The following is a 13,464-nucleotide window of genomic DNA, read 5'->3' on the forward strand; positions in this document are numbered from 1 at the left end:
ATATTCTAAGTCAGAACCGTCCAGAGTAGTGATGCTGGACGGGCGAGCAGGTGCGGGCAGTGATTGGTTGAAGAGCATGCATTTAGTTTTACTTGCATTTAAGAGCAGTTGGAGGCTGAGAGTTAGATTTGAAATAACTATTTGAAAATGTAATTTTATTCAACAGCAGATACGTGCCAAATTGCATTTTGAAACTGGCTTTAGGCTAATGAAGTGTTTGGTGTCATACAAAAACAGTCTGTCTGACTTGTGGCAGGGTGTGTTCACGTGCGCCTACTTTATGATCTTTACGGTAGCTATTCCAGACTCATTTTTTTTTTCCTTGGGAGGAAGCAGCGGAAAGTCTGTGACACAAGCACATCAGCGTTTACAGTCATGGCTGAGCGCCGCGCATTCGCCCAAAAAATCAACAGGTAAGGGCGTTACTTCCAATTTTAACACTGATAGAACTGAGTCCCTCTTTCAAGCTACGCTGTTTTCAACATTTAAAAAACTCTCGTCCTCTGCCCTCCGTTTCAAGGCAAAGCCATCCCCAAATAAGGCCCTGCCAGCTAGCTAGTTATCGTTAGCCATATCAAAGATGCCCCAGTGCCAGTGATAGACCCGCCATATAGTACAGCGCTGTCTGTTTCTCGCAATGTTATTTTTGTGTATCGTGCAGTTGCATGCATACGGGGTTGAAGTTTAGCTACGTTTGACATCTATCATACTATCAAACCCAACCACTATCTGTCTTTACAAGGATTTAGGTAAGCATTAGTTGGACTGACTTGAAAATCCGTAGTAGACAGTTGCGGTAACTTGTTGGCTACGGCTGGGTAGCACTGACACATCGACGAGAGAAAGCAACACAGTAGTTACGGTGCCAGTTGAGCGACGACTAATGTGGGCGAAATCGAGCTCCTAAGTGGAGCTCTTTACTGTAGGTGCTGATTTCAGTACCCAAAGAATAGCCCGCAATTACACAGAACAATGACTTGTGTAATTGCGGGCTATTCTTTGGGTGCTGAAATCAGTAGTTTATGATAATGAATTTTTTGTGTTATGTGATGGAGCTCCAGTTTGCCCAAACTGAGTCACCGCCCAACTCCATCCTAAATCGTGGAGTTGAGTTTAATCGGCTATACAGTTACGTTAACTAACATCGTCATGGACAATGGTAGTTTACCAGCAAAAGCTCTAACATTCAAAGTTATGTCAACTACAGTTTAAGGTAATGCATTCAGATCTAATGCGTCTATTGAAACGAACAAAACCAGAAGCGCTGTATCAATTGTAGTTGCTTGCTGTTCGTGCCAGTGGAATTAAAGCTGGATGTAAAACAATGCATTGCATTGTTGTGAAGAAATTGCTCATATGTGACTCACCACCTGGATTCGTTCTTATGTAGCAAAAATTGAAATTGATTTTTTTTTACATTGGTGAAAAGTAGACTCAGAGCTGCAAAATGGTATATCATACACTGCATTTTTGAGGAACAATGGGAAAGTAATTCTGCTTAGAAAGTTGATGAACTTGTGAACTCACTTTTGAGAAAAGGGCCTTTAAATATTTTGGTACCTACTCGAGAGCTCTCCTTTGTCTACACCCATTCAGCATAGTTCACACCCTCTTAAGCTAGCCCCACCCATCTGTTTAAGGATTCACATGTGAGGTCATGTGCTAAACAGTGATTAGTGTAGTTAAGACTAAAAGTGGTAGTAGCCTACAATAAGGAGAAATTCCAGGTAAACAGAAAGTGTCCAGATGTAAAGATGCCTTATTAGAAAATTACTGAAGTAAAACTAAGTCACCCAGTAAAATACTACTTGAGTAAAAGTCTAAAAGTATGTGGTTTTAAAAATACTTTATGTACTTAAGTATCAAAAGTAAAAGTATAAATCATTTCAAATTCCTTAAACCAGATGGCCCTATTTTAATTTTTTATTGACAGATAGCCAGGGGCACACTCCAACACTCAGACATAATTTACAAACGAAGCATTTGTCTTTAGTGTGTCTGTGTGGTATGTCACAAAATCATGTTACGACCACACATGTCAATATTCATTTTATATATCAATATTTTCCTAAGTCTTGCTAAGTGGATGGGTATCTACAGAAGGTGTAAACGGTACAGCCAAAGGTTACTTGCATAGTAGCAATATCAGAAATAGATGGTGTCAATATAAATAAAATATACAGTATGTACACGAACAATATCAATAAAGATAGTGATAGACGAGGTAGTTGTATGCATACAATCAGGGGTAAAGTGGCTGAGCAGCAGGAAAAAATATAATTGTAGCAGCAACATATGGGGTGTGTGTGTTTGGTGAGAGTCATTTGAGTAGAGGCACTGCAGATGGTGCTGACTGGTCCGTCCGAACCACGCTTGAGCAAGGGAATCTACAGTTGAAGTCGGAAGTTTACATACACTTAGGTTGGAGTCATTAAAACGTTTTTTTCAATCACTCCACAAATTTCTTGTTAACAAGCTATAGTTTTGGCAAGTTGGTTAGGACATCTACTTTGTGCATGACACCAGTAATTTTTCCAACAATTGTTTACAGACAGATTATTTCACTTATAATTCACTGTATCACAATTCCAGTGGGTCAGAAGTTTACATACACTAAGTTGACTGTGCCTTTAAACAGCTTGGAAAATTCCATAAAAGGATGTCATGGCTTTAGAAGCTTCTGATAGGCTAATTGACATAATTTGAGTCAATTGGAGGTGTACCTGTGGATGTATTTCAAGGCCTACCTTGAAATCAGCCAAGACCTCAGAAAAAAAATTGCAGACTTCCACAAGTCTGGTTCATCCTTGGGAACAATTTCCAAACGTCTGAAGGTACCACGTTCATCTGTAAAACAATAGTACACAAGTATAATAAACACCATGGGACCACGCAGCCGTCATACAGCTCAGGAAGGAGATGCGTTCTGTCTCCTAGAGATTAACGTACTTTAGTGCGAAAAGTGCAAATCAATCCCAGAACAACAGCAAATGCCCTTGTGAAGATGCTGGAGGAAACGGGTACAAAAGTATCTATTTCCACAGTTAAACAAGTCCGACATCGACATAACCTGAAAGGCCGCTCAGCAAGGAAGAAGCCACTGCTCCAAAACGGCCATAAAAAAGCCAGACTACGGTTTGCAACTGCAGATGGGGACAAAGATCATGCTTTTTGGAGAAATGTCCTCTGGTCTGATGAAACAAAAATCAAACTGTTTGGCCATAATGACCATTGTTATGTTTGGAGGAAAAAGGGGGTCGCTTGCAAGCTGAAGAACACCATCCCAAACGTGAAGCACGGGGGTGGCAGCATAATGTTGTGGGGGTGCTTTGCTGCAGGAGGGACTGGTGCACTTCACAAAATAGTTGATGGATGAAAATTATGTGGATATATTGAAGCAACATCTCAAGACATCAGTCAGGAAGTTAAAGCTTGGTCACAAATGGGTCTTCCAAATGGACAATGATCCCAAGCATACTTCCAATGTTGTGCCAAAATGGCTTAATAGCTTCTTACGGCTGAAATCCCGTCAACGGGATCGATTTGGCAACAGCCAGTGAAAGTGCAGGGCGCCAAATTCAAACAACAGAAATCTCATTATTAAAATTCCTTAAACATACAAGTATTATACACCATTTTAAAGATAAACTTGTTGTTAATCCCACCACAGTGTCCGATTTCAAAAAGGCTTTACGACGAAAGCACACCATCTGATTATGTTAGGTCAGCGCCTAGTCACAGAGAAACACAGCCATTTTCCAGCCAAAGAGAGGAGTCACAAAAAGCAGAATTAAAAATAAAATGAATCACTAACCTTTGATGATCTTCATCAGATGGCACTCATAGGACTTCATGTTACACAATACATGTATGTTTTGTTCGATAAAGTTCATATTTATATCCAACAATCTCTGTTTACATTGGCGCGTTATGTTCATTAATGTTTTGCCTCCAAGACATCCGGTGATTTTGCAGAGAGCCACATCAATTTACAGAAATACTCATCATAAATGTTGATAAATACAAGTGTTATGCATGGAATTAAAGATATACTTCTTCTTAATGCAACCGCTGTGTCAGATTTCAAAAAAGCTTTACAGCGAAAGCACACCATGAAATAATCTGAGTACAGCGCTCAGAGACCAAAACAAGCCAAACGGATACCCGCCATGTTGTGGAGTCAACAGAAGTCAGAAATAGGATTATAAATATTCACTTACCTTTGATCTTCATCGGAATGCACTCCCAGGAATCCCAGTTCCACAATAAATGTTTGTTTTGTTCGATAAAGTCCATAATTTATGTCCAAATATCTCCTTTTCGTTCGCGTTTAGTTCACAAATCCAAATTCACAATGTGCGAAGTCCAGACAAAGTCAAAGTTCTATTACAGTTTGTAGAAACATGTCAAACGATGTATAGAATCAATCTTTAGGATGTTTTTATCATAAATCTTCAATAATGTTTCAACCGGACAATTCCTTTAACTTTAGAAATGAAAAGGAACAGAGCTCGCTCTCACGGCCGCGCCTGACTTAGCTCATGGCATTCTGCCAGACCCCTTAGTCAAACAGCTCTTATTCTCTCCCCCTTCACAGTAGAAGCCTGAAACAAGGTTCTAAAGACTGTTGACATGTAGTGGAAGCCTTAGGAAGTGCAATATGACCCCATAGATACTGTATATTGGATAGGCAAACGTACAAACCTCAGATTTCCCACTTCCTGGTTGGATTTTTTTCTCAGGTTTTTGCCTGCCATATGAGTTCTATTATACTCACAGACATTCAAACAGTTTTAGAAACATCAGAGTGTTTTCTATCCAAATCTACTAATAATATGCATGTCTTAGCTTCTGGGCCTGAGCAGCAGGCAGTTTACTCTGGGCACGCTTTTCATCCGAACGTGAAAATAGCGCCCCCAGCCATAAGAAGTTAGCCTCCCGGGTGGCGCAGTGGTCTAGGGCATTGCATCGCAGTGCTAGCTGCGCCACCAGAGTCTCTGGGTTCACGCCCAGGCTCTGTCGCAGCCGGCCGCAACCGGGAGGTCCGTGGGGCGACGCACAATTGGCATAGCGTCGTCCGGGTTAGGGAGGGTTTGGCCGGTAGGGATATCCTTGTCTCAGTATGTAAAATGTATGTACTCTACTGTAAGTCGCTCTGGATAAGAGCGTCTGCTAAATGACTAAAATGTAAATGTAAGTTAAGGACAACAAAGTCAAGGTATTGGAGTGGCCATCACAAAGCCCTGACCTCAATCATATAGAAAATGTGTGGGAAGAACTGAATAAGCGTGTGCGAGCAAGGAGGCCTACAAACCTGAATCAGTTACATCAGCTCTGTCAGGAGGAATGGGCCAAAATTCACCCAACTTATTGTGGGAAGCTTGTGGGAGGCTACCCAAAACGTTTGACCCAAGTTAAACAATTTAAAGGCAATGCTACCGAATACTAATTGAGTGTATGTTAACTTCTGACCCACTGGGAATGTGATGAAAGAAATAAAAGCTGAAATAATTCTCTACTATTATTCTGACATTTCACATTTTAAAAGAAAGTGGTGATCCTAACTGACCTAAGACAGGGAATTTTTACTTGGAATAAATGTCAGGAATTGTGAAAAACTGAGATTAAATGTATTTGGCTGAGGTGTACGTAAACTTCCGACTTCAACTGTATATAATGTAGGTAGATGACATAATGACTGGGGCGAAGGTTCACCTTCCAACAGGACAACAACCCTAACCACACAGCCACACAGCCAACCACACAGCCAAGAGTGGCTTCGGGACAAGTCTCTGAATGTCCTTGAGTTGCCCAGCCAGAGCCCGGACTTGAACCCGATCGAACATCTCTGGAGAAACCAGAAAATCGCTATGCAGCGACGCTCCCCATCCAACCTGACAGCTTGAGAGGATCTGCAGAGAAGAATGGGAGAAAGTGGCCAAATACAGGTGTGCCAAGCTTGTAGCGTCATACCCAAGAAGACTCGAGGCTATAATCGCAGCCAAAGGGTCTGAATACTTATGGAAATGTGATATTACTTATAAAAAAATATATATGTATGTATTTGCCATTATGGGGTATTGTGTGTAGATTGATTGGGGGGGGGAGCAATTTAATAAATTTCAGAATAAGGCTGTAACGTAACAAACTGTGGATAAAGTCTGAATACTTTCTGAATGCACTGTATGTGCGTAATGGATTATGGTCATTGTAGTAAAATTACCATATTTTATGTGCTAAACTGTTGATTATTGGCCTGTTGGAAACTACAACTCCCTACTACATCACACAGTTCAGGCTGAATCTGATTTATCTCTAGAGAAACTGTGCAATGTGCGCATTGAGTTCACTGAAAAAACACGAACAAAATGGAAGTCAAATAACTGAACCGACCGGTCAATTAGTTGTTTAAAAACTGAAAAATAACCAACATTTCTGTTAACCAGTTAGCACTAGTACTGACTCGGGTGTGAATAACTATGTAAATTAGATTTCTGTATTTTATTTTCAGTAAATTTGCAGAAATGTGAAACACTTTGTCATTATGGGGTGTTGCGTGTAGATGGGTGAGAATAATTTTTTTTTTTTAATCTATTTTGAATTTAGGCTGAATCGCAACCAAATGAGGAATCAGTCAATGGGTATGAATACTTTCTGAAGGCATTATAGGTATTACAGACGGTTAGGTAGAGGTTGAAAATGTCAGTGAAGACACTTGCCAGCTGATCAGCGCATGCTCCGAGATGGTGCTGCAGTGGATAGCGGCCATTTCACGCTGATCTAAATTTTTTTGGTACATAATATTTCCTATGACCGAAAACGGCTTCTGGACATCAGAACAGCGATCACTAACTTCTATTTGGATGAATATTTCTACTTCAACGAGTTGGCAGCTCCAGACATTCTGCTTACTCCAGACCAAGCCCAGTCTGGCCAGGGACCATAATGGTGTCAGAGGGACCAGTAAGGACCATAAAGGCCACCAGCATGGCCAGGAAGAGCAAGCCCTCAGGGACCATAATAGTAATGTTTGGCCCACAACAGAACTGCTTCCCTATTTGTTCTGTTGTGTGATATACAGCAGTGTCAGAGGGAACAGTAAGGCCACCACCAGGGCCTGAGAGAGTGAGCCTCAGGCCACAGCATTTTCATTATTTTTTATTTAACTAGGCAAGCCAGTCGGACACACTGGGCCAATTGTGCGCCACCCTATGGGATTCCCAATCATGGCCAGTTGTGATACCCTGGTTCGTTTCCAGGCTGTCTTGTGACGCTGCTAGCACTGAGATGCAGTGCCTTAGACCGCTGCGCCACTCGGGAGCCCTTATAGCAGGGACAATAATATATAATAGTAATGTTTGGCTCACAACAGAACGGCTGCCCTTGACTATACTGTACCTGTCCTTCAGAGTGACCAGACTACTGCAGCAAATGAACTGGCCTTATCTGATAACTTATTACGCCTACACTGCCCTTTTCCACTTTTCCAACCCGTGTTTGTGTGTGTGTGTGAGACATCTTTGACTGTAAGCAGCTTGGAGGCAACTTCTGACTGTGTTTTCCATAAGCAAAGCCTAGATTGAATAGATTAGACTGTCAAGTGGCTAGCCTCTGTCTGTACTGAAGGGTTGCCATTTGTTGAAGCAAATCATTTAGCCTATAGCCATGATCTGTCTCTCTGTGTTTGACCTGTTAACTTAATCTTAAGGATCGATATTCACTGCTAAGCTTCTCTCTCCTCACCTCCCTGCAGGACTGTAGCAGCTGAGGTGAGAAAGCAGATTGCTGGTCAGTATGGGGGCTCCCCACAGCTCCTCAAGAACCTCAACGTGGGTGCCGCTGCAAGCAACACCGTAAGCATCTAACCACAATGCATCTTGGTGTTTTTGCAGAGGGAGAGGTAGAGGTAAATGGAGGGAGGGGGAAAGGGGGAAGGGTTTGAGTGTATCAGCTAACAATTAACAGGTCCATTCTTCACATCCTTTCACCCCTACGGTGTGGTCAGTGATAACACTGCCTTGCTCCTCTCACCAGTAATGAATGAGTAGGTGTGTCCAAACTTTTGACACATACATACATACATACATACATACATACATACATACATACATACATACATACATACATACATACATACATACATACATACATACATACATGCAATCCATGCATGCATGCATGCATGCATGCATGCATACATGCATACATACATGCATATAGAGCTGAAGCTGGTTGAGAGAATGCCAAGAGTGTGCAAAGTGTGGTTACTTAAAATATATTTTGATTTGTTTTAGTACTTTGTTGGTTACTACATGATTCCATATGTGTTATTTCATAGTTTTGACGTCTTCACATTATTCTACAATGTATGACTGCTAAATATATGACTGCTAAATGTACAGTATTACTGCTACTCTACACACATGGCGTGCGTGTACAACACGAGGCTCGGCGTCTACCCAGATTTTGCGAATTAGCAGTAATTTACTTAATTGTTCTTCGTTATTCACTCAGTACAGCCTGACGTACACTCTATATAGCCGACAAGAACCCTGGATATTGGAACACAATGCACAAAGAGAGTTTTTGACGACTTACAACTCCACTGGAGATCGCAAGGATGCTCCAGGAGACTGAAACTTCACCGAGAGGAAGTGCCCGGAGTCGGTGTCGAGATCGTAAACAAAGGAGAGGGAAGCGGGGTGGCTCGACAACACTATTGGGCTAGAGGGGCGCGACGTCTTCAGGGCTGATCGTACAGCAGAGGACTCTGGTAAGACCAGAGGAGGTGGTCTTGCATTTGTGTAAAGAAAGCATGGGGTACATACAGAAACATAACCGGGGAGTCACTGCCCAACAAATCTGGAGTAGCTGACGATTAGTTGCAGGCCTTTCTACTTGCCTCGGGAGCTTACATCTATTGTTGGTACTGCAGCCTATATACCTCTGCATGCTAATGCTAAACTAGCAATGAGAGCTGCAGATTGCTATTAGGGAACAGCAAACTGCACTTCCTGATGGTGCTTTTATTGTTGCAGGGGATTTTAACCACTAAAATCTGAAAACTGTTTTTCCCAAATTCCACCAAAATGTCTCCTGCCCGCTAGAGGAGACAATACACTAGACCATATGTATACAAACATTCCGGAGGCTTTCAAAGCCATTCCCCTCCCCCACCTGGGACAGTCTGATCACCTTTCACTCTTCCTACTCCCCAAGTATTTACCTCTCATTAAACGCCGTGAAAACCATCAGTGAGGACAGTCAGTGTGGCCAGAGGGGTCAAGACTCATTACTACAGCATCAGTTTCAACACACAGACTGGAGAATGTTTGCAACTCAGGCCACCCTTGACTCCCATACGTACATCAACAATGTCACCACCTATAAACTAATAAAGACCTTCCCCAACCAGAAGCCTTGGATGAACAGAGAGGTCCGACTTCTGCTAAAGGCATGCAATGCTGCTATCAGATCCGACGCTGCGGAAGCCTACAGCTCATCCAGGGCCAACCTGAAAAGGGCATCAAGATGGCTATACATGACCACAAACTGCGGAATTAGGAGCACTTCAACGCCGACTCTCAACGCATGTGGCAGGGCATCCAAGCCATCACAGACTTCCGGCCAAAAAAAACCTACTCCCACAGCCAGCTACGTCTCAATTGCCGACCAGTTAAACAGGTTCCATGCTCGCTTCGACAGGGACGACAAAAATCCAGCCATCAAAGCTGAGCTCACCCCCAGACAACCTCCCCCTCAGACTATCCATCGCAGATGTGTTGTCTACACTGAGCAGGGTGAATGCACGCAAGGTTGCTGTGGTCCTGATGGCGTCCCCCGTCGTGTACTCAGAGCATGTGCTGGGCAGCTGGCCGAGGTCTTCACTGACATTTTCAACCTGTCACTGGCCAGGGAGGTTGTCCCCACGTGCTTTAAGACCGCAACTATTGCGTCAGTGCCGACGCAGTCGACCGCATCAAGCCTGAATGACTTCCGACCTGTTGCACTCACCCCCACGCATCATGAAGTGATCGAAAGACTTGTTTGGCCTACCTTAATTTCCTGGCCTCCGTCCAACATTGGATCCCCACCAGTTTGCCTACCGACTGAACAAGGTCTACAGAGACGCCATCTCCACAGCTTTACACTCTGCCCTGACCCACCTGGACAAACCAACAACTATGTGAGAATGCTTTTCATAGCCTTTTTAGCTCAGCATTCAATACGGTCATTCCCTCTAGCTGGTCCACCAAAACTCCATGACCTAGGGATCAGCCCCTCTCTCTGTAACTGGACTTAGACTTCCTAACCAACAGACCCCAGTCTGTTAGGTTAGACAACTTCACCTCCTCAACCCTGAACCTGAACACCGGTGGCCACAGGGCTGCTTGCTGAGCCCCCTACTGTACTTCACCTACGACTGCCTTCCTGTACACTGTTCCAACACCATTGTCAATCGCAGACGACACCACGGTGGTAAGCCTGATCAGTGACAATGACGAGTCAGCCTACAGGGAGGAGGTTAAGCACCTGGCTGCATGGTGCGCTGGCAACTTGGTCTTCAATGCAAAGAAACAAGGAGCGTCATTGTGGATTACAGGAAGTCTAAAAGCTGCAGCCACGCCCCAGTTCTCAATGATGGCACTGAGTGGAGTGTGTGCCCAGCTTCAAATTCCTGGGGTGTTACATCTCCGAGGACCTTTCCTGGACCCTCAACACCTTCAACCCTGGTCAAAAAGGCGCCAGTGCCTGTACTTTTGAGGAGCTGAAGAAGGCCCGCCTGTTCCCAAGATCCTGGTGAAGTTTTACCGCTGCACGGTCGAGAGCATTCTGACTATCTGCACCACAATGTGGTTTGGCGGATGCTCCGTGGCCGACCGGAAGGCCCTGCAACGGGTGGTGAAAACCGCCCAGCACATCACTGGTGCCCAGCTCCCTGCCATTGTAGACCTCCTGCGCAAGCGGTGTCTGCGTAGGGCGCACAGCATCATCAGGGACCCTTCACATCCATGCCACAAGGCTGTTTGGCCTCCTAACCATCAGGCAGGCGGTACAGGTCTCTACGTTCCCGCACTAGCAGGCTCAAGAACAGTTTCTTTCCAGCTACTGTAACCCTGCTGAACTCTGACACGGTACTAGCCATATCCACCCGCCCACCGATTAGTACGGCCTCTCAGGGACCTTGTTCCACTACACTCTTTGCACTCTCCTCTTCTCTTCTTTTCCCCTTTATTATTTTCCCCTAACGCCCCCTAATTGGAGTAAACTAATGGACAATATCACTTAGGCTTCTACTTCCAGCTTTTACGGACACGGTATATTTTACATTAGTTATCATTTGTTTGTTTTTAGTCCCATCCTTCAGCTACCCTCAACCCCTCCCATCTATCTATGACAACCATCCAGTTTTGATTTCTATTTGCCATATATTTTTCAACTGTGTTTCACAAAAGTTCTGAACCTATATGCATTTTACGGACACAGTGTATTTATCTTTTTTTTGTTCTTTTTAGTTCCACCCTTCAGCTCCCCTCACCCCCTCTCATCTATCTCTGAACACCAGTCAATTTCTATTTGCCATATATTTTTCAACTGTGCAATGATGTTTCACAGAATGTCTGAAGCTTTCTATTCACATAGTTTTTACAGATTGTAAATAAAAATAAACATTTTTGCTAAGTATTATTGATCGATTGACTGACCTATCAAATCACCCAGCAGTGCTATATGCACAGTTAACTTCAGGTAAATGTTGCAATTCTTCATCCTTTCCTGAACCTACGACAAAAAACGATCTACATATGGACAGTACCAAAACCAATGTTCTAATGATTCTCTTCGCAGATAAATCTGCAAAGCTTGGATTGTTGTATCTCTCATATATATAACATTTTATTGGTTGAAGGAATTTTGTATTATAATTTTAATTGAAAAACTCAGTTTTGAATCTGGCGTCGTCTTGTGTATCAATTCATAAACCATGTGCAATTGGTACATCGAAATCTCTTCCCGACTACACTGACCAAAAATATAAATGCAACACGTAAAGTGTTAGTCCCATATTTCTTGAGCTGAAATAAAAAATCACAGAAATTGTCTGTACAGACAAAGCTAATTTCTCTCAAATTTTAACATTCCCGTTAGTGAGCATTTCGCCTTTTCCAAAAAAATCCATCCACTTGACAGGTGTGGCATATCAATAAGCTGATTAGACAGCATGACCATGGGTGACATCTGCTGATGTAAAAAGGGCATTATTAATACATTTGATTTGATTACACAGGTGCACCTTATGCTGGGGACAATTTAAAGGCCACTTTTAAAATGTGCAGTTTTGTCACACAACACAATGCCACAGATGTCTCAGGCTTTGAGGGTTGCATGCAATTGGCACACTGACTGCAGGAATGTCCACCAGAGCTGTTGCCAGATCATTTCATGTGGTACACCTTTATACACTGCTCAAAAAAATAAAGGGAACACTTAAACAACACAATGTAACTCCAAGTCAATCACACTTGTGTGAAATCAAACTGTCCACTTAGGAAGCAACACTGATTGACAATACATTTCACATGCTTTTGTGCAAATGGAATAGACAAAAGGTGTAAATTATAGGCAATTAGCTGGACACCCCCAATAAAGGAGTGGTTCTGCAGGTGGTGACCAAAGACCACTTCTCAGTTCCTATGCTTCCTGGCTGATGTTTTGGTCACTTTTGAATGCTGGCGGTGCTTTCACTCTAGTGGTAGCATGAGACGGAGTCTACAACCCACACAAGTGGCTCAGGTAGTGCAGCTCATCCAGGATGGCACATCAATGCGAGCTGTGGCAAGAAGGTTTGCTGTGTCTGTCAGCGTAGTGTCCAGAGCATGGAGGCGCTACCAGGAGACAGGCCAGTACATCAGGAGACGTGGAGTAGGTCGTAGGAGGGCAACAACCCAGCAGCAGGACCGCTACCTCCGCCTTTGTGCAAGGAGGAGCACTGCCAGAGCCCTGCAAAATGACCTCCAGCAGGCCACAAATGTGCCGCCACAATAGGGCACTTGTTTCACAACGTTGACATCAGAAAACTGCTTTCCCACGCGACACCATACATTAGGTCTGCGGTTGTGAGGCCGGTTGGGTGTACTGTCAAATTCTCTAAAATGACGTTGGAGGCGGCTTATGATAGAAAAATTGACATTTATTTATCTGGCAACAGCTCTGGTTGGCATTACTTAAGTCAGCATGCTCCCTCAAAACACGAGACCTCTGTGGCATTGTGTTGTGACAACTGCACATTTTAGTTGCTTTTTATTTTCCACAGCACAAGGTGCACCTGTGTAATGATCATGCTGTTTAATCAGCTTCTTGATATGTGACACCTGTCAGGTGGATGGATTATTTTGGCAAATGAGAAATGCTCAGTTACAGGGGTATAAACAAATTTGTGTACAAAATTTGAGAGAAATAAACTTT

At 43.3% G+C, this 13,464-nt stretch overlaps 1 protein-coding gene across 10 annotated transcripts in view; it reads left to right on the top strand.

The window, feature by feature from the left end:
* The first annotated feature begins 332 nt into the window (after positions 1 to 332).
* LOC111971371 (dedicator of cytokinesis protein 7) overlaps positions 333 to 13,464 on the top strand; it is a 117,241-nt gene continuing 104,109 nt past the window's right edge. For all 10 annotated transcript variants that reach the window (XM_070446239.1, XM_070446240.1, XM_070446241.1 and 7 more), the window contains exons 1-2: positions 333 to 413; positions 7,754 to 7,853. In XM_070446239.1, coding sequence (XP_070302340.1) covers positions 376 to 413; positions 7,754 to 7,853 — 138 coding nt within the window. In that variant the 5' untranslated portion in view covers positions 333 to 375. The remainder of the gene's footprint in view (positions 414 to 7,753; positions 7,854 to 13,464) is intronic.

This window comes from Salvelinus sp. IW2-2015, linkage group LG13, assembly GCF_002910315.2.
Source record: "Salvelinus sp. IW2-2015 linkage group LG13, ASM291031v2, whole genome shotgun sequence".
NCBI lineage: Eukaryota > Metazoa > Chordata > Actinopteri > Salmoniformes > Salmonidae > Salvelinus > Salvelinus sp. IW2-2015.